Source organism: Solanum verrucosum, unplaced genomic scaffold, assembly GCF_900185275.1.
Source record: "Solanum verrucosum unplaced genomic scaffold, falcon-dt-bn FXZP01000261.1, whole genome shotgun sequence".
In the NCBI taxonomy this organism is placed as follows: Eukaryota; Viridiplantae; Streptophyta; class Magnoliopsida; order Solanales; family Solanaceae; genus Solanum; species Solanum verrucosum.
In genome coordinates, this window is record NW_026019969.1 from 1,849,002 (window position 1) to 1,870,426 (window position 21,425).

At 33.1% G+C, this 21,425-nt stretch overlaps 4 protein-coding genes across 5 annotated transcripts; 2 read left to right on the plus strand and 2 right to left on the minus strand.

The window, feature by feature from the left end:
- The first annotated feature begins 4,972 nt into the window (after positions 1–4,972).
- LOC125816437 (putative UDP-rhamnose:rhamnosyltransferase 1) lies at positions 4,973–6,422 on the plus strand. The gene has a single exon (XM_049496042.1). It carries the CDS (start codon positions 4,983–4,985, stop codon positions 6,420–6,422), a length of 1,440 nt encoding a protein of 479 aa, XP_049351999.1. The 5' UTR covers positions 4,973–4,982.
- A 3,994-nt stretch (positions 6,423–10,416) lies between these two features.
- LOC125816439 (uncharacterized) lies at positions 10,417–13,223 on the plus strand. The gene is made up of 3 exons (XM_049496045.1): positions 10,417–11,325; positions 12,404–12,946; positions 13,128–13,223. The coding sequence occupies exons 1-3, from the start codon at positions 10,456–10,458 to the stop codon at positions 13,221–13,223; spliced, it is 1,509 nt and encodes a 502-aa protein (XP_049352002.1). The 5' UTR covers positions 10,417–10,455.
- A 210-nt stretch (positions 13,224–13,433) lies between these two features.
- Positions 13,434–15,019, minus strand: LOC125815626 (uncharacterized). 2 transcript variants are annotated; one of them, XM_049495145.1, is made up of 4 exons: positions 14,601–15,019; positions 14,316–14,470; positions 14,138–14,204; positions 13,434–14,045 (listed from the first exon to the last, which is right to left on the minus strand). In XM_049495145.1, exons 1-4 carry the CDS (start codon positions 14,992–14,994, stop codon positions 13,909–13,911), a joined length of 753 nt encoding a protein of 250 aa, XP_049351102.1. In that variant the 5' UTR covers positions 14,995–15,019; the 3' UTR covers positions 13,434–13,908. The 2 variants fall into 2 exon arrangements, with proteins under 2 accessions (XP_049351102.1, XP_049351103.1); XM_049495146.1 differs by having other exon boundaries at positions 13,692–14,030; positions 14,601–14,996.
- A 323-nt stretch (positions 15,020–15,342) lies between these two features.
- On the minus strand, positions 15,343–21,083 carry LOC125815552 (sphingoid long-chain bases kinase 2, mitochondrial). The gene is made up of 12 exons (XM_049495047.1): positions 20,590–21,083; positions 20,234–20,310; positions 18,915–18,968; positions 18,779–18,838; positions 18,096–18,173; positions 17,897–17,943; positions 17,764–17,804; positions 17,495–17,579; positions 16,775–16,889; positions 16,493–16,615; positions 16,287–16,387; positions 15,343–15,650 (listed from the first exon to the last, which is right to left on the minus strand). The coding sequence occupies exons 1-12, from the start codon at positions 20,753–20,755 to the stop codon at positions 15,521–15,523; spliced, it is 1,077 nt and encodes a 358-aa protein (XP_049351004.1). The 5' UTR covers positions 20,756–21,083; the 3' UTR covers positions 15,343–15,520.
- Positions 21,084–21,425: the final 342 nt, after the last annotated feature.

The window sequence follows — 21,425 nt, forward strand, 5'->3', positions numbered from 1 at the left end:
CGGCTACATGATTCCTCACTGTCCATATCACACCATTTGATCTCATCTCAAGTTAATATTATAAAAATAAAATAAAAAGTGAGTACTAGTTTCATTGTATGTTGAGTATAAAAAGTTGATCCATGCCACAATGTTCTCTCCAGACACTGGGCAGAATGTGAGTCCTCTAACAATTAGAATAGGAAAATGTTCTCTCCAGACACTGGGCAGCACAAAAGGAAAGAACAAATCATCATTCAATTCATGACCTATCAATGGACAACATATAAGAAGAAAGATCATAGAAGACAATAAATAAAGAAGATATCAGCTTTAACGGAAGAGATATTCAGGAGATAAGTATGTAGGAAATTACAGCACCAAATGATTTGGATTTGGAGCGTATGTTATTTTTAGGTTTAAAAGATTTGGGTTAAAAACGAGTCGGGCTTTTTTGAGTGGGTATGTGGGTTTTTTAATTAGTTAAATTAATTATTAGGTATCCAATAAAATAGTGACACATCATTAATGAATTTGAGTTGTTAAAGATGAAGGTAAAATATAACCAAAAGGTTGACGTCAAGGGCATTTTAGGCCCGAAAGGTAGAAGAAGGGTAATTTTATACCAATTCGCATAGTTGAGGTGTATTTTAGGTCCTTTTCCAAAATCAAAATTATGGTGCCTCAAAAAAATTCAAAATGAGTAGTATAAAATTTATGTTTTAATTTAACTGGAAATAATATTGAAGATTGTAAAAAAGATACATATTCTATATTTTAAAAAAAAAACATCTACTTTCTATCAGAAATATTTTAGAACTTTGAATTAAATAATATAAATATTTAAATTAATAAAAAAAAATTTACAACAAAATCTAAAGTAATATATTGCAAACAAATGACTAACATCTCATTAACAAAAAAATTATCCTTACTTTTAAATAATAATATTACTATATGAAGTTAAAAAAAATTATGTCTTTAAAGCATACTACACTCAAAACAAGTAAGGTATAAAAACAAAAAAGGGGCCTCTAAATTATTATTATTATTATGTGTATGTGAATATATTTAAGTTTTTTTGTTGAAATTTGAGTTTAGACCATTAATTTTATTGAGATGTTCTTAAATACACATCTAATATATATACACAAAAGAGAATTTTAATTTGTCCACGTGGCGCAATAAGAAACAAGAAATTCTTTAAATCAGATTAGATGTTTTTCCAGTCCAACTGCTCCATTCTCAAACAGCAATATGTTGTATCAGTCTACTCCTATACACTCCGTTTCTTCATCATTCTAGTGTGTTTGTAAGACAACACACTAAAATATGAGATTTTGAATAACTTACACTTGGATTAAGACTCTGCATTTTCAACGGAAAAAAAGAAAAGAAAAAAAAGTTATTGCCATTTCCTCTTTCATAAAAATTGTTTCTCTTTCTATCTTTATTTATATGTCAATGACCAATATCAACTGGCATATTTTTTTCCTGTATATAAATGTCTTTCGCCAAGAATATATTTTACTAACTCTCATAACTTTTTCTGTAAATAAATGTGTTTCGGCGAGAATAAAAATATTATATTTTATATTATCTGATCCCTATGCTTATTCTCTTAATGTCGCGCCCCATTTTTTCGCAAAAATAATTTTGTGCATGACCTAACAACTTTTTTTTAGGTTTATTTTAAAAAGAAGAGTCGCCACCTAACGAATTAAAGGGGCGTTAGGGCACCTAACTAACCTAACTAATCTTATAAATAACTAAGGTTAGCGAAACCAGCTATTCAGATAAGGGTTCAAATTACCTCAATAATTAATTAATATATTGTTATGTTGCTTGTTTGCATGTTTGGTTGCGCACACACTTTTGCCTAGACCTTTCACAATTACTTGTGTTTTTCAAGCATGCTAAACAACTAACATCTAGAGGCCAATATGAGACTCTATGTGCTAAATGTTCGTCCAATTAGTTTTGCTTGACGTTTAGAGGCCTAATTAGGTAACTTTTATTTGTTTATGTCTAAAACTTACCTTAATAGAACTCCAATGCCTCTTGGACATTAAGTGGGGACGCAAGTCACATTTTAGGCTATTCGTTATGCATGTGGAAAGGGGGTAGGGGTAGTTAGGGCCCTATCAGACATGATGGAAATTGACTCGAGCATAAAAATAACAAAACGCTGATTTTGTCTTCCGATTAATAAGTCGAGCACTGATCCGATAACTATTAAATAAGCGGAGTTGACGTTTCCCTTCTTATTTGTTTATAATTATGATTGCTTGGGGTAGTTTAAAAACTAAAATCAATTTTTTCTTTTATCTACTTGTGTATTTTCTGTCTTCTCGCTTATCTTCTCTAATTGTTTTCATGTTAAATATTTGTATTAAATGTTTAGTGTTTATTTACTTTATCACTTAGTCCGAATTACTTAGCTAATAAATGAATAAATAGAGTCATTATTTGTCAAAGTGTAACTCCCATATAAATTATGAGTTACGGGTGGGACCCACAATTGTGGACCTCGAGGAGTGCTTAACACCTTCTCATTGAGGTAATTTGTACCCTTATCTGAATCACTGATTTCGCTGACCTTAGTTAATTATAAGAATATTTAGTTTAGTTAGGTGCCCTAACGCGCCTTTAATTTGTTAGGTGACGACTCTTCTTTTAAGATAAACATAAAAGAATTGTTAGGTCGTGCACAAAATCCATTTTGAGAAAAATGGGGCGTGACAGAATGACGACTCCACTGGAGTGCCGAGAGAGATGGATAATTTGGCCAAATTGCGCATGTTAGCCACCCCTTTCTCTAACTCCATAATTTTGTGTTTAAGTCTGAGAACCAGATCATTTGAGTGTTGTCCTCCCTCGGAAGTTTCAACCCTTTCATTGGTAGTATTGTTATCAACCATTTTTCCTTTTTCTTTGAATTGGTGGAGGATTATTCTGAAAGGTGGATTGATTTGTGGCAGGCTGGTTATCCATGTTTATCTCCAAAAAGGGATTGATAGAGAGTAACAACTAAGCCCACTCGCGCATATCACATATCTCTTCTTTTAACTCCCTTGTTTTCTGCTCCAATCTTAAGACCAATTACTCGTTCGTAGGATATTCCTCTTCATCAGTTTTAACCATAACCTTATTATTAATCATCTTCTTGTTTCCTTAGAAATTCTCACTTGAAAGAGAAGGAAAGGCACCATTTGATTGTGTGTGGTAAATCATGGTGTACAGATCAACCATTAGGGAAGGGTAAATAAAAATAAAAATCAAAAGAAATAGCCATGTTAGAACATTGCATAAAAAATGAGATAACAAGCACATTATTTTGCTAAAAGAATACACGTCCTTAAATGCAAAGAACCTCGTTGAGTCAGCGGTGGGCCTAAGACGACACATAAGTGATGCACAATGATTAATTCAAATCATATTTGTCAATTGGAGATTTAGAGGTTAGAGAAATAAAGGAAAAACAAACTTTCATTTATTGAATGAAAATTAAACTATTACATCACAGATACACAAACAAACTAAGGGGGGAAATGCGGTAACATGGAAAAGTAATCATAAAATTTTAAATCTCGAATATATTGATCCCAGGAGCTTGGTGTCATCTGCCCTCTTGTATATGGAGTGGTTTCATATCCAAGGTTCTGCAAGTTGCGTGCCCACATAGTTTCTCTTTCATTGGCGAGCCCATAATATCCTTCTTCAGTTAATTTTCTACCTTCAGCCTCTTTTAAGATCCACATGTAGTATTCAGATGTATAGAAGGAACGTCGTGCATTCATATCTATAGTTATCACCCTCTCCCATCTTCGAATTATGTTATGGGCTTCTGGATCATTTTGTCCAAAGTCATACTTATAGTGATCCATATTGAACCGCAGTGGTATCACTTGAACTTGTCCAAACTGACGGAGTACTCGAAGAAGAGCATATGGTTGGATGCTATTTAAGCCAATATGCTCAATGAAATAGTGTTCATCACCTCTCACTATAGCACGAGGGGTGGATAGCCAATAGAGTTTCCATTGAATGTGATAGCCGTTGAGATCTATCAAAAATATATGCTAATCTCAAATCCCATGTGGGAGGTGAAACCTTCCATTATTCTTGGATGACTATCAATTTTGTTGCCTATACCATTGAGAAGATCTATCATCGTCTATAGAAGTGTTTGATAGCCCATAATTGTAGCAAACGGTTGCGTCCTTCAAAAAATATTCTACCATTGACACATGAAGACAGACTCCTCGTGATCTCTGTTAATATCATGGGCAACATAGTTTTCCTAGGTTCGTCCCTTCCTTGAGCTAGCACGAACCACGTACCTCAAACGAGTATCAATCTTTCTTCTTTCTTTGGGAAAACTAGAGAACCCAATAATACTATAACAAAAGCATTCACACAAGAGAAAATTAATTTGTTTCCTCCAAGTAAATTGATTAGGAAGGTTGCAGAAGTTCTTACATGGTCTAAACAGATTCTTGATCACAGTTAAATAAAGGGGCAGCTCAGTGCACAAAGTATCCCGCGTTCACGCAGATCTGGGACCTGATTTATGCATATTCTTTTGATAGAAAATGATTCTTCTATTTCCTTGGTTCTATAGATTTTCTTGCTCCCAAAAGCACCCACATAATCTGATTCAGTATAGGTTTACCACTTAAAAATTCATTTTATTAGTACAATATTAGTACTTGACTTGAATCACCCAAACAAAAACTTGATTCAAAACTTAATTAGTGATTGAATTTACAAGCAAACACTCATGTCCTAATCATGCCACATGATATAGCAAACAAGATCCAAGGTAGGAGTTTGTACTTCTTAGTATTCCCGTGTTATCACACTCATAATAATGCATGATCCAACCTCGTACAACAAACTCTTAAGGAAATTTTTCTAATAAAAGACCTATCTATCTACCTCTTTTTCTCATTCACACAAATAGTAGAACTAAATATTTACTTAGCAAATAAAGAACAAAAATGAGTAAGAGTGAAAATGTTCATGTAGTAATGCTACCATGGTCTGCATTTGGTCACCTTATTCCATTTTCCAATCTCTCCTTAGCGTTAGCTGAATTAGGAGGAATTCATGTTTCATTCATTTCTACTCCGAAAACCATCCAAAGACTCCCTAAAGTTCCTCCTAACTTAACACATCTTGTAAAACTAGTGGAATTTCCATTGCCAAGTCTTGATGACAACACTCTTTTGCCTGAAGACGCCGAGGCTTCTGTTGATCTTCCTTTAGAAAAAATTCAGTACTTGAAAGTAGCTTATGATCTACTCCGAGAACCGATCAAAAAGTTCATTGCTGATCAAAAACCTGATTGGATTATTGTTGACTTCTTTCAAAATTGGATAGTTGAGATTGCTGAAGCTTATAATATCCCTATCATCCACCTCAGTGTTTTCTCAGCTGCTTCAAGAGCTTTCTTGATTGCTGCTAGAGCTTCAGGACCAATGCCTGAAAGCCTCACATTACCTGTTTCTGAGAAGCTGCATTTTCCATCAACGTTGGCTTATCGGAGTTATGAAGCAGCAGAGCTTTTCTCCTTGTCATTCCAAGAAGACGCCTCAGGGGAATCATACGCTCAACGTTCAGCCAAGGTATTGAGAGCATGTCGAGCTGTAGCTATACGTAGCTGCAAAGAATTCGAAGGTGATTACTTGGATGCTATGCATAAACTCATCTCTAAGCCTATAATCCCAGTTGGATTACTATCACCACCATCATGTGTAGACCTCAACATCAATCGTGATCAATCGTGGCAGAGGATCTTAAAATGGCTCAATCAACAGAATCCCCAATCAGTTTTATTCGTAGGACTTGGGAGTGAGTGTAAACCAAGTAAAGATCAAGTATATGAAATAGCTCATGGGATTGAACTATCTAAACTACCATTTTTATGGATATTACAAAAGCCTAAATGGTGTAGTACTACTTTAGATGATGTGGATCCTTTGCCTGAAGGATTCAGGGCGAGGAATGCAGAGAAAGGCGTGGTGCACATTGGATGGGCACGTCAAAAGGAAATTCTTGCACATTCTTCAATTGGAGGAGCACTAGTTCAAGGGGGACTAGGTTCAATTGTTGAAACACTACAGCATGGACATGTACTTGTTGTTTTGCCATTTGTGCATGAGCAAGGGCTGAATGCAAGATTGATAGTAGAAAAAGGATTCGGAATTGAAGTGGAGAGAAATGAAGAAAACAGATTGTTTACTAGAAAGGATATAGCCAAGGCATTGATGTACGCCATGGTTTCCGAGGAAGGTAAAGAGATGAGAGAAAGAGCAAGAAAAGCTATTGATGTTTTTGGAGATATACAGCTTCAGAATTCTTACATTGTTAGCTTTGTTGAGTATCTGAAAAATAAGGGGAATAAAACTCTGTTCTGTCGGCCGCAAGGGCATGGTTGAGTGGTTGGTTAGTGGATCGAATCACCTTAGGTTACCAAAAAATGCTCCGAAGGTCATAGGCTGTGGTAGAGGTTGTGTATTTCCGATTCCAAAAAAAATATGTTCTGTCTGCATTTTCTTCTATTCTAAATGTACTGGAAATTTTAATTGAAATGAATAAACATTAGATAGTTTGATGTTTCCTGATATTGTGTTATTTCAGATTGTCTATACATATCAATATTGTATTATAATGTATTTGTTTTAATTAATATAATATTCGAATAAATTATATATTTCTCTCTATTTTATAAAGTCACACCCAATAATTAAAGAATAATTATACAATTTTATGAAGTAAAAATATAGTACGATATTGAGTTATTATTAAAACAATTTAGAGTTAAAGGTAAATAAGATTATCAACCGATAAGTAATTAAGGCAAGATGAGAATAAATAAAGTAATGATGCAATCGCATTAAGTTTGTGATTACATAAAATAGAGTCAAACCTAAATATAACACTATTTTTATCCAAAAAAAAAAAAACAATAGTTATTATAGTAAAATGATGGTTATATTAAATATACTGTATACACATGAGTGACTCAAAATTATGAGGCATCAAAAAAAAATTGTCGTATGAAATTTATGTTTTAATATCACTTAAAATAATATTGAAGAATGATGATGTTAAAAAATACAATTTTTTTATAAAAATGGAAAGAAAGAAAAATATCTACGTTTTATTCAGAAATGTTTTAAAATATTGAATTAAACAATATAAATATTCAAATTAATAAATACAAATTTTACAAACAAAAGCCAAGATAATATATTGCAAACAAATGGCTAATATCTTATTAAGTAGAATTTATCCTTACTTTTTTATAATAATATTACTATTATGAAGTTAAAAATTAACTCATGCTTGAATTAAAACTCTTTTCATTAATAATATGACAAAAGGAAAACTTTAAATAACTCATGCTTGAATTAAGATTCTTTTCATTTTCTAGAAAAATAAAATAAAATTGAAGTTTTTGTGAATCCTAACCCTCCATGGCTTTCTCAATTTTCTCGATATATAAAGATTTTTTCAGCGAGAATACAAATGTAATTTTTAAAGGTAAGCAAGAATTGATTGGTCTTCTTTTTGGTTTAATGTTTCAACGGTGAATTGATTATTCAATATCGCGGTGGAATGAATTAGTACAATTCATTATTTATTGACATATTCAGGATTTCAAAAGAGACTAGGTCTGATTTTTTGGGTAGAAGCACTCTTATGATTTCTATAATTCATTTCTCTTTTATGAATAGTTGGTTCTACGTTGGACGATTGGTGGGTAGTTTGAAAGATAATCCAAATTTCTAAAAGAAATAACTCTTAGAGTTTCTGTAATTCATTTCTCTTTTATGAATAGTTGATTGTGTTGCAGAATTGGTGGGTAGTTTGAAGGATAATCAAGCTTATGAAAGAAATAACTCTTAGAATATCTCTAATTCATTTCTCTTTTATGAATAATTGGCTATTTATTGATGGTTATTGGTGGGTAGTTTGAAGGATAATCCAAGCAAAAGAAATTTGATGCAAGGCAATAATTTGGAAAAAAATGGAAAAATTAAGTCTAACACGTTCGGGAATAAAGGTTGTGTCATTATTATTATGTTTAATTTACCTATTGTTTAATATGTTTACATTGTAAATATTTTAAATATTGAATAAATTATTCAGTGTATTATTTAAAACGTAAAATCAAAAGACAGTCAAAATTACCTATTTAATATGTTTACATTGTAAATATTTTAAATAAAAAATAAATTATTGAGCAACTTTCACGTATAACAAACATAAAAATCATATTTGTGTGTTATACCTATAGTTTGCATAATTGCGTTCCATAACAAATTTTATGTTTGCTATGGAGCTTTTGATTTGTATAATTCTCTAGATACATCCAATTTTATACAAATTGTTCAGTTTTGTATAAATTCATTTATACATTGCAATTTGTATGATAAGATCTATATTTGTATAATTATAAGTGTATAGGACGAAAATATATGTATTTGTATTTGTATATACACTTTTCTCTCACTTTATACAAACACAAATGCAGTTTATACATTTTATAGCGAAATGTATAAAATGGCTAATTGTATACCAAAAATGATTAATTGTATACCGAATCAGATGGCAAAAAAATGGGATGTTTGCTGCGAATTACAAATAAAATAAACTATGGCTATATAACATTTAATTTAAATTAATAGTTTGCTAGTTATTTCATACAATTTTTCCTAAATTATTTAATGTATTATTTAAAACGTAAAACAAAAGATGAAGACAAAGTAAGGCAAACTTAATTTAAACCAAATTAGGATAACACCTACCCTACAAATTCAATAAACTATTTATTGTTTATCATGTATTACTTGGAACATAAAATCAACGAACTTTAAAACATAACGTCAAAGTTCAAACCAAATTGTAGTAACAAATACACTAAAATAGAGGTGACCTAATTGAGATAGTTCACGCTTGCTAATTTACCTAGTATAATATTAACACATATAAATTATAATATGAAAAGAGGTTTAAAAAATAAAAACATATTATTATATTTTATAGGTTACTATATAATAGAAGATCGAATTAGAGGAGCTTAGGGTTAGTCAGTCAATTGTCTGATTTGCCCTTCTCCTCAAATTTCCTCTATTTTATATTTATCATTTTTCTTTTTAGTATATTATGTATTTAAAAATTATAAAAAATAATATTATTATCTATTTTACTTTCCTTTTTAGTATATTATATATTTAAAAATTACAAAAAAAATAGTACTATAAATTATAATATTTAGCATTTCATCATTTTTCTATAATATAAGAGGGAATAGTGAGGAGCTTGGGGTCAAGAGATTAAATGTGTCATTCAACATGTGTATTTCTATTCCTTACAAGTTACCGCCTCCTCCACAGTGCTACAATGACCTTTCTTTTTAGTAGCTTATATCCATTTATAAATTACGGGGAAAAAATGGTACTACACATTTCAAAAAATTAAAATACTTGATTTGGTAAAATAAATAAAGTTGGCCAAATGAAACAAGCTAAGATTGGTGCAAAGAAAATCTCCAACAAAAAAATGTTTCAACAAAATCTCCAACAATTCGGATAAATTTAATAACTTTAATTTCGACTATATATAATAATTATGAATGTGATATCAAGTCTAGAAATGATTATATATATATATATAGTTTAAAATCGGAATTAAGTAAAGAGCTATGCAGTGTGTAAATGTATATTATCAATTATATTCGTATTTATCATTTACGAATTAACCCAAAAGGGATGCTATGGGAAATCTTCCACTTGGTTCATTATTATGGCAGGTTTATTTAATGCGATTTATATTTTGTAAGATTTGTGAATTATTGTATAAAAAAGATTTATCTAATGCACACCTGAAGAATAGTAAACATATTTTTTTCTACAATTTCAAAAAAATAAAAAATCATCTACACAAAGAAGTAGTAACTCCAATGGGCAGTAAGTGACAAGAGAGAGTTACTCAGATGCTAAGCACTCTTACTTCCAACTTGAAAATTGTGAGTTCGAGTAAAGAAAGAATTGGCAATAAGTTAACTATTAAATTAATGATAGAACCTTTTATATTAAACAAGACGTCTTAGGGGTAGAAAAGGTCTAATAATACCCATTTTTATATTCTTTTTCCTTCTATATCAATTACTTTACCTTTATTTTCAAGATTATTAAATTATTTCCTTGATAATAAAAAAAAACAAATTTTGTTTTTATCCACACGACTCCAATCCATATCATTAAACAAAAAAAAAAGTTGTTCACTTGTATCAAGCTTCTATAAGTGTTGAAAAAAAAGGTGTTTTAGACTCAATCAAACTAAAACTCCATATAATATATAGTTCTATTTTCTCCAATATTCTCCTCCATCCTCTTTTCTCCTACTAGAAATTGTCACTTTGCTCTTTGATTTTGTAACATCACAAAATTAAAGGTCCAAAATATGAAAAATAGACAACAAGATCATGTGGTCACACTTATTTGGGCAGAAACAAATAATGTGAGGAGCAATTTTAGAAGAGTTTTTCTAAGAATTATGACTATTTTCATCTTTTTCTTTTGTCTTCTTTATGTTTTATACTCCGTAATTTGTTTAAACCCTTCATTCAAGTTAACTCAAAGACCTTTTGATACTTTTATGAGATTTGACCAAGAAAATACAATCCAAAAAAACCTTAATATAATTCCCCCAGAAAAAACTCAGCTTCACCATATTGTTTTTGGCATTGGATCGTCAAATGCCACGTGGAATTATCGAAAAGAGTACGTAAAATTATGGTGGAATCCAAATAAAATGCGAGGATTTGTATGGTTAGATAAGAATATGAGTAGTACTAGTAATTATGATAATGTTACTACTACTACTTCTCTTCCAAAAATCATGATTTCAAGTGACACATCAAGATTCAGGTACACGAATAAAAATGGGGATAGGTCAGGGATTCGTATATCCCGAGTTCTATCAGAGACAGTAAGGGCAGATTCGGAAAATGTGAGGTGGTACGTGATGGGGGATGACGATACGTTTTTCGTGCCTGAAAATTTGGTTAGGGTATTGAGAAAATATGATCATAAGCAATATTATTATATAGGGAGTGTATCGGAAACACATTGGCAAAATCATGAGTTTTCTTATAATATGGCTTATGGAGGTGGAGGTTTTGCTATAAGTTATCCATTGGCAAAGGCAATTGAAAAAATGCAAGATAAATGTATACAAAGATATCCATATTTGTATGGATCAGATGATAGAATGCAAGCTTGTATGGCTGAACTTGGAGTTCCTCTTACTAAAGAAGTCGGATTTCATCAGGTTTGTGAAAATCATATCTCTCTAGCATACACGATATTCTCTTCAGACCCTTTTCGGGGTTTTTTGATGCATGGTAGTTGATTTTAATTAATTTGATATGTTGTCAACCTTCTTAGGTAATCTAGTACCATGACCTTTTGTTTAACTAATTAGTCAATAGAATCATAGCGACTACTAGAATATAGGGTCTTAATTAAATGGACAAGATGTTGATTTACTAAAATAACAATTAAATATAAGGATTTAAGTAAAGTGATATTTTATTCTAAGATAAGATATTTCACCATGTATATGTAATCACTTATTCGATTATTAAGGTATAAATGGTGGGATAAACCACGACTACCTAATATTTCCAACCAAACACAAAATAACCCTACATTTATACTTTGGAATTATTATTTTATCAGGTTATCAATTAATCCTTTTTAATAGAAATTACCTCTTATTTAATAATTAGATAAAGGAAAAAAAACTTAGAACAAAAAAAATCCAGCAATATAGGTGGGTGAGCCTTTATGATAACCAATCCTCAAATACTAAACCACTTTCCAACAATTAGGTGGGTGACCTACAATTATCTACTTTTGAAGGATATGTCTCTACTCATATCTCAAATTATTATACTTAGTTTTAATAAATCACAATACAATTAAATGCTATATTTGGAAAAATGGTAGGTCAACTAAACATTTTTCCATCTATGTATTTTATGTCACATTAATGTAGGTTTCTCATCAACCTACTTATATAAACCAAATACTTAGGTAGAACTTAACCAATATAAGTTCAAAAAAAAAAAATAGATGTTAGTCATCAAAAAAAAAAAAGTATAAAACCAAAAGGACCAAAAAGCTTAGCATCAATTAACCAATTACTAGAGATATAATTAAGTAATTAGTTAACCCAATCCCCAATCTACACACTTAGGACTAAATAAATTTACAATTCTATGCCCAGACTATTGTTTGAGCGTCTAAATGAAATTTACTAACAATATGGCTTTTCTTACTTTTTATAATGTATTTAAGCTTTCTATTTTACGATTTAACGATATGACGGTGTTTATGTGGAACAGTTTGATCTATATGGTAATGTAATGGGCCTCCTCTCAGCCCATCCAGTTTCCCCATTGATTTCTCTTCATCATCTTGATAAAATCGAGCCCATTTTCCCCAACGTAACCCGAGTTAAAGCCTTGAAACGTCTCAAGAAGCCCATTACACTGGACTCAGCTGGGCTTATGCAACAGTCCATATGTTATGATAGGCCCAGAAAATGGACCATTTCTGTCTCATGGGGCTATTCGGTCCAGATAAATAGAGGCATTTTACCGGCCCGTGAAATAGAAAAGCCCATTGCAACTTTCAATGATTGGTATGGAACTAATGATGAGAATTCCCTCACATTCAACACAAGACCATATCATAGAAATGGTTGTCAAAGGCCATATTTCTACTTGTTGTCTAATGCATACGCGTCGACGACTAATGGCACAACAACAAGTGTATACGCGCATGATGGGGCACCTAGAGGGAAGTGCAAGTGGCGTATGGCTGATCCATCCAGGATACGACACGTGAAAGTGTACAAGAAGCCTGATCCAAATTTATGGGACAAGGTAATTTCTTTGTGCTTGTTGAATAACTATTGTCATCTATGTTGTTGGACTCTCCAAAAATGTTGCTGCAATCTGACACATATTCAACTGTATTTTTGGAGAATCTGAACAACATAGAATGTTACTATTTGTTAGTATGATATATGCTGATACATTTGTTTTTGTGGATGTTTTCAAGCAGTCTCCAAGAAGAAATTGTTGCAGAGTCTTGCCAACAAACAAGAATGACACTCTTTTAATAGATGTAGGTGAATGCAGAGATAGTGAACCCTTTTAATTGTAGTGACAGATAAAGAGGTTTTTTTTCACTTTCTTACTAGTGCTATTCATGTCATTATTTGTAGTCCCCCACCCCAACCCCCTCATTGAGTCTTTGGGTTTTGTCTGATATGGAAAGGAGGTCAGATTATACATATTGCCATGTACAGCAAAAAACTTACAATGCATCAGGTGAGCTATAATCTTGATATACATTGAAAGAGGGAAATACAAGAAAGAATGTATGATCTTACTTCATATATAAACTTATTAGTGAGTGAAAACATCACTGTACTATGTTTTGAACAATAAAAAGAATGACGAGATTCGGAGTAAAAGGGCTCATGAAACCAGTGTAATCTTGTGTGTGAATGAATCAGTTGAACAGGCCTAAGCAACATAAATACACTTAATAGAAAGCTCTTCATATTTGTTTCAGATACTTACACGAAGCGAGACTTCTCAGTGCTCTCAATGTCTAAAGCTTATTTATCTCCACTTCTGCTGCACTCTGAATAAGAGTATTGACCTTAATGCATTAGTGTCTTTTCTTCTCATTCTTCATTCTTTTTCGACACCATTCACATAACAAATGTTCCTCCCCTTTAAATCCAGTATCATTGTACGGTTTATATTCTTGTTCATGTCGTGTTTTTGAGCCATATGAGGGTTTGTAGTTCACATGGATCATTAGCGCTAGTACTTCATCCACTGGCTTTTTTTCCCCTACTAGGCCTTATTATTTGCTTCAGAAGAGCCATCTTTGGGACATTCCAATGCTCTATATGTCTACAAACTTTTCCAGATTTCTCATTGAAATAGTATTCTGTATAACCAGTTGCTGCAATTAAGTATAATGTAGAGTTAAAGGCAACGACAAGAATCGAAATAAAGTCAGTAGTCTGTAGATGTAGAAGCAGTGGCTTCACGAACCTGAAAGAATGGGCTTCCATGGAAATGACAGTATGCAACTAAAACGCCAATGACCAATCGCCTTGTCCTGTATTTACAAACACGCACACTTGGTAAACATCACAACTTTGCAAGAAATCCATCTAATCGGAGGAAATAAATTCTTAGCGCTACTAGACGTAATCAATTGTGAACTAACCTCAAAGTCCTCCCATTTCATGAGTTTCATATTTGATGTTTCAACAAGGTAACCAAAATTAGTACAGTTCCTTTTAAATCGACTAAGCCCTTTGAAGGAACCTGCTGGATCCGCAAATTCACACTTCTCTTCATATGCATTAAGGGTCAGATTTCCTGAAAATCCAATTATGAGAATTTATGCAGCGAAATCATTAACTTTGTTTCGTATCAATAAAATCACTCAATTTAGAATTTCAAACTCCATGCTCAATCGAGCTATGACACTTCATGAAAATTTAAATACCTGTAACAAAGTAGGATCTTTGGAAGTCATCTTTAATGGAATCAACCACAAGGGCACGATCAACAAGTCCAGACCCATCAGTTGCAAGTTCCAAATTCCCCTCTGAAGGAGCTTCAGTACCCGTCGTCGGAGAACGGAAAATTGATGCAGCAATCCCGAGGAATTCAGAACCATACCAAGCCATTTTGAGCAGCAAATTTTCAGACTCGGAATCTTGGCTACTAGTACTAGAGCTGGTACTAGTATTGTTTGATGAGTTACTTGTGGAGTTTTCAACGTTGCATCGGGACAACTTGAGTATTTTCTTACTACTATTTGGCCGGAAAATGGAACCCCGGTCGCTGGACTGGAGATTGGGAATTTTGATGGAAGCAAAAGAAGTAAAAGTAGCCATAGCAAAGACAGAGAAGCTTTGGTCGTTAATTAGAAGTTGAAAATTGAAGTATTTGTATTATTATAAAATAAATATCTATGCTCAGAATAAATACTGACCACAAAAAAACTGAAAAATTATAAGAAGGGCAAGAAATGAATGGACTTCAAAAAGGAGATTTTGTTGTTGTTCTTTTTCCATTGATGGAATATTTGTTATTTTTATTTTACAGTGCAAAATAATCAAAACATAATGGGACATTTTATACCCATTTAAGTGTGTTTTAGGCAGGTATTACTCATACGTGCATTGTTATATACTCCAAATTAAATTTTATACAAAATAGTACGAAAATTCTTGTAACAAATATGGACGTTCAGCAATTAACTTTGCCAGAAATTGTTATAATTTCAACTTGTGTAATGCTGACAATGAAATATACTACCTTGCCTCCAAAATTAAGTCCAGGAACAAACTAATCAAGTATTTCCAAAGTCATGCCTTTATAACAAGTTCATTTTCTAAAAAGAAAAAAAAAACACTAAGATTAGCAAAGTAATTCAATAAAACCAGGTAGTATAGAAAACTTTCTAGGAAGGAATCCTAAGAATTCTCCATCAGACTGAACAAATATGGAGCCACTGCTGCCAATTTCTTCAATTTCAATTGAGCGCGCCCTGCAACGACAAACAAAAACTGTTGAAGACTTTCATAAACATAGACTAAGCTAACAGACCCCTTAAAGTGGATCTTTGAGGTTCTTATGGATATTGTAGAGTATATTGACCTGGGAAACCCCAAAACACTAGAGGTTTTATTAAGAAAACAAAGATCCTAAAGGCATTACTTTCTGAATAACTACTCCCTCCGTCCCTTTTTAGTTGTCCACTTTAGAAATGGCACACAGATTAAGGCAACAATGATTAGCACAGTGAAGTTACAATTTTACCCTTATGACAACTTTTCACTTCAAAATTACAACCACTTATTTGAATTAAAGTGAAATAAATTGGAGGGAAACAACATACACTTTTACAATTTTCAAGAAGTGTAAATAAAGGTATAATAGGAAAAAATTTGTTGTCCTTTCTTGATTTGTCAAAATGGACAACTAAATAGGGACAACTAAAAAAGGAAATATGGACAAGTAAATAGGGACGGAGGGAGTATGTCCAAACTGACTTCTTTTTCAAGATGCAACATTGCACAGTTGCACTAAAGTAGTTTCAACAATGGGCAACTTGGAATTCACAATAAGAATTTAAAGAAGAGATCAGAAATGATTTTTTCTTTCTGTAGCAGCGGTGGTATACCTTCTTGAAGATACATTTTTCACTGATAAGTGTGTCCCGTTGTACAGCTTATGTAGTTTGAGAATGAAATCATACCACTTGAAATCCTGCAGAATGACCATCTGCACATAAAGTAATTAGCCATTGTAAGTCGTATCTAAGCAGTTCTTGGAAAACAGAGATGTTGAAAATAATGACCGAGAACAGGGAAAGAGAAATCATTAAACCTCATAATCCCCGCTTGAGGGGTTGGCATTTGGTGTAATCTTCATTCCGCCACCAAAATATTTTGCATTCCCAATGCAAAGAGCAGTTACTTGGGAACATACTTCCCACTCACCCTCATCAACCTAGATCATTCATCATGTTTTTCTACTGATAAGTAAAGACAAGCAAAGTAGAAAGACTGACTAATATATGTTGACCGTGCAGAGCAAAATGAACCGTCCCCCTCATTATCCTTAAAATTGTTCAGAGATACCCAACCCTAGTAGGTAAACCAAACTGACCTTGATCCTAAGATCTTGGTTATGGTGCCGAAAGAAAGCTTGCAAAGCACCGATTACATAACACAAGTTTCCAAATTTCTTGTACCTTGATGCATAATAACCTGCTTTTGCACTTCTGCAAAACATTAAGTAGATGTATTTACAAATCAGAAGCAAGAACTGCATCGGCACACAAGAATAGAACTACACACTAAAAAATAAGAATGAATGAAGGCGACAAAGCTTTCTTTGCGAGAATCACTAAGAATTGCCAGAATCAGATGCATTTCCCATAATTTGCTATATGCTAGCCTAGAATCAGTTCTCCTTTTTCATTCAATTCCTAATTCTGGTGAAGACTCAATGCGTTGAAGGGGTAAATACAAGGGAACGGAATGAAGTAGATAGAGAGAAAGGAGAGGACACAATTTGCCTGTCCAATCCTAATTTTGGTAAACACTCAATGCCTTGAAGGTGTGAATACAAGGGAAATAGAATACAGTAGATTTTAGAGAATGTAAGGACACAACTAGCCTGTCTAATCTTCCTAGAATTGACACTACACTCGCACCATAACAAGAATCACAATTTTATGGGAGTTCGGGAGCAATGAAATCAGCAGTAATACAGGAACAACAAGTCCCAATTATAGAGGAATGGGAATGGAACAAGGATAGCAGATTCCCATCGCCAAATGTCAAACATAACCGTAACTTAGGAATTTCCAGAAACAGTCCTTACAGATGAATATCAGCAACATTGATGAAATAATGTGACTCTCCAATTTCTCCAGCTATGCATCCAACATCAATTTTTGATTTCAGCCCTACAAAACACCTAAATCAGACTTTCTTCAGCATAATGAAGGAGAAGGATGGCGGATAGAAATACTGCAGCCGTTATTATAGAATAGGATATCTCCTTCTCTACTATTTATTTATTTTCTGGGTTAAAAAGGGTCTTGAATCAGACTTTTTGCCAACAAGAGATGGAGTCCTGGTGCCAAGTACCTTTAGCAATGCGTTCTATGGCATCATGCGGATCATTTTTCCTGATGAAAAGCAAGACCATCTATAAATACTGATACTCCATGCAAGGAATGACAAAAAATTAAGCTACAAAAACAACAGAAGTTGCAGTTACCAGCCAAGCGTCCTGGCAAAGTCAGATCCAGTACCTAAGGGGATTATCTGTTAAGAAAGGACATCATTTAGGTATCTTCATGGGGTAATTGATACCAAGCCGTTTGTAAGGCAAAAAGCACACAAAATGAACTTCACAATATCTCAAAATAATGTTCTCAATTTGATTAAACAATGTCAATCAGCCAATGATGACTCACGCCAAGAGCAGTAGAATGGCTGGAGTTCATATCATGATTACAAACAGGTTTTCCACCGCAGAAGAAGCCATTAACAACCTGAAAACCATGAGGTTTAATCAATTGAGCCAAAACTTAATATTAAGCATGGATATAATGGCAACAGAAAAGAAAATATGAATCCTGTTTGAGCTATAATATCTGCAGGCTGCCATAGAAGTTGTAGCAAAAGAAAAGCCAACATTAAGTACAATTCAACGGGAAAAGTACTAAGGAAATTGTATGACTACGCCAAAATGATGATACCACAATTGTAGATGAGTCTACCTTTAGACAGAGAAAAACTTACATGAGCACTATTTCACTTGCTCTTTATTTGTTATATTAGCATATTTTAACTTGGTAGCAGTCTGGGATACTAGAAGAAAAGTGAGTTATTAATTTTTTTCCTTTTATCAGTGTCGGGATTCTAGCTGTGTGTCTTAAGGCTGGATGCACCTTAGTACAAAAGACAACTGAAAACTGAAGATGCTAGAGAGGCTCAGAGGCAAGTAAGGAAAAACAAAATAGAAATTTAACTGATACACCAAAAACAATCCCCCACCAACTCCTTTCTGTTTCCTTTTAGTGCTATATACATGTACTTGTGCAGTTTGAAAACAGAAAGAAGAGATTTTAGAATTCAGGAAAGAAATAGGATGAACCTCATGAAGAGTTCCATCACCACCGACTGCTATTACAGCATCAGCTCCTTCACGTATAGCCTGACAGTACAATTGAGATAAAAGTTTCTGCATTCCACCTGATACTAGCTTAAATCAGAGATGTTTGGGTGTTTACCTCTCTTGTTATGTCAATGGCATGAGAAGGACCTGAAGTTAAAGATTCGCATATCTGGTCAAAATAGAGAGAACTTTTTCACCTAAACAATCATTGACAAAGAATTACAGTAATATCTACAAGAGCATTAAACATTTTTGTCCATTTAAGTTACAACACGTAGATATATTCCATGTAAGAGGGATATATTATCCTACCAAGTTGAAATTTTTACAGAAATCAACTTATATGATACTCCTACCATACTTAATTAGCATCGAAGAATAAGTAAAGCCTGATAAACGCTTGGGTTTTTGTTATTTACTGGGAAAACAAGCAGTCTTATGCTGATACTGAAAGCAGCCACCATTTTGGGACATAATAATGCCATAATATATTTTAGGATGGAAGGCAACAGTTTGCACCCTCTAGCTAATTTCACTTTCTGATCTTAACAACTTAAGAGAAAAGATAGGTAGCATTATTTATGAAACTTGACTAGAAAATTACACATATTTAAAAACTCCCGGTTTGTTGAAAATATGGTCCCCTCTAATGGAGAAGGCCAAGGGCCAATATATCTCTTACAACAGACTATCAGGAATATAACTTCAGGTGCATCTACACTTGTCAAAAAAAGATATCAAACAACATTTATTATGATTGAGCATGGGCAAACTCTGATCCTTACCGGACCACAAAAAGGAAATTTTAGTTCCACCAAAGTTTAAAACAGGTAGATGTTGCAGAATATCGTGGCACAAATATTCTGATACCTATAGATGGTGGTACCGTGCGAATTTGAGGATCTTTTGGATACTCGTGCATGCAAATGTGAGATGTTACCAATATGTTCTTCCACCATTATATTCAGTTCTAAATCCTTCATGTTTGGTAAAACCTTTACATTGATCACAACCATGAATTTTCAGAAGTACTGCAATCAAAATTTAACTCAATACATACAATCTAGGTCATGAGAAGTCTAATAAACCTGGTATGTGAGTATTGATCACTACTGTATATTAAAGTTGACTTCATATGAACATTCGCAATTCGTCTATTAAATGGAAGGTGTCTCGCAGCGTCATAACAATGAAATTCCGTCATCACTTTCAAAAAGGGGTAGACAATAAAAAAAAAAACTATTCCTTTGTGACCAATTACAAAGTTATAACTTCAGAAAAATCTGCCCTAAACAAAGTGGACAAAACATCAAATTCATAAGGAAAAAGCAATACATTCATAAAACCAATAAGATAAGCATTAAAAAATTCTACCAAAAGTTAGAAACTTTAACAACAAATAAGCAAAGAAAACCATAAGTTAGGGAAACTTACATTACAGTCATTACCCAGGCGAGACCTGAGGTAAGGAAGTAACTTCTTCCATTGCTGACCCGTCGTTCCATTAGCTCCTGCTCCAATAAAACCAAGAAAAAGACCAATCAACAACACCTCTGAGCCTTAAATTCCCAATTCAACCTCATTAAACATGTCAATCAACACCTTAATTTCCCAATTTTAAGAACCCTCAGCTTATTTCATTCCACTAAATTTTTTTTTAAAAGGATTTGGGGTTCAATGCGAATTGTGTGGGTAGGTAGGCACACATTTCAAGTTGAAAACAAACCTGTACTGGTGAACTATTTAAACGGAGAAGGGGGGAAAAATAAAATCTTGGAAAGAAAGAAAACCTCTGGGATTAACGACGAATATGAGTTCACGGCGGCGAAAGGAAGCGCCGCCGCGGAGTACACTGCAGTCGGATGAGGTGAGATCTGATGGCATAGGCGGTTGTGCTCTGATTAAAGAAGGATTTCTGGCCATTGCAACTACTACTACACCTTGATATATAATCATTCTTGAAGCAATAAATTTATATATACACACACAACATAAAAAGGCACACCTTTCTATGTGGTAAGATTTTGATGAGGATTAGAAGGTGATCAATGGAGGTTTTGAGAGTTGAAAAACTGAAATTGGGGTTTAGTTAATTACTCTAGCTAGTTCTACACTAATATTGGACCTCTATTTTTTTGAATCCTAATACTGTTGTTGGCAAATCTTGCTTTGTTTTTGTTCCATTTAGGGACAAAAGAAAGATCAATTTCACAAGAAAAATAATGTTTCAATGATGGAAAAGGTTGTTTGATGGGATCTCTTTTGGACACATTTAACATTACTCAAAAAACAATTCCAACTTGATGCTTAGACTGTGAGTGTTTTTGTTGTACAAGTATGTTACATTGTTTTTGTTTTTTTAAATACAATAATTTTAGTTTGTTTAGCAAAGTTTATGTGAAACCAATTGCACCTTTTTAGGGGTGAAATGATATTTTTGGTATCTAATAATTAAAAAAATAGAGTATTTAGTTGGCATGAATTTGGATTAGTCAGACTCCAATGCATATAATATCAAGTGAAAAAACAAATATAGAGTACAAATGAAGCTATTATAAAGAGATGTGAATGTAACCATTTCCTCCTTCAATTTTTTATTTCCTTCTTTTCAAAATAATTGTCATTT

Coding starts and splice junctions, on each gene's coding strand:
- LOC125816437 (XM_049496042.1), top strand. CDS start 4,983: ATGAGTAAGAGTGAAAATGTTCATGTAGTAATGCTACCATGGTCTGCA.
- LOC125816439 (XM_049496045.1), top strand. CDS start 10,456: ATGAAAAATAGACAACAAGATCATGTGGTCACACTTATTTGGGCAGAA. Junction 11,326..12,403: donor AAGAAGTCGGATTTCATCAG/GTTTGTGAAAAT, acceptor TATGTGGAACAG/TTTGATCTATATGGTAATGT. Junction 12,947..13,127: donor ATCCAAATTTATGGGACAAG/GTAATTTCTTTG, acceptor GTTTTCAAGCAG/TCTCCAAGAAGAAATTGTTG.
- LOC125815626 (XM_049495145.1), bottom strand. CDS start 14,994: ATGGCTACTTTTACTTCTTTTGCTTCCATCAAAATTCCCAATCTCCAG. Junction 14,205..14,315: donor TGAAATGGGAGGACTTTGAG/GTTAGTTCACAA, acceptor TTGTAAATACAG/GACAAGGCGATTGGTCATTG. Junction 14,046..14,137: donor ATGGAAGCCCATTCTTTCAG/GTTCGTGAAGCC, acceptor ACTTAATTGCAG/CAACTGGTTATACAGAATAC.
- LOC125815552 (XM_049495047.1), bottom strand. CDS start 20,755: ATGATTATATATCAAGGTGTAGTAGTAGTTGCAATGGCCAGAAATCCT. Junction 18,839..18,914: donor CCATTGACATAACAAGAGAG/GTAAACACCCAA, acceptor TTGTACTGTCAG/GCTATACGTGAAGGAGCTGA. Junction 18,174..18,778: donor GTGATGGAACTCTTCATGAG/GTTCATCCTATT, acceptor CATGGTTTTCAG/GTTGTTAATGGCTTCTTCTG.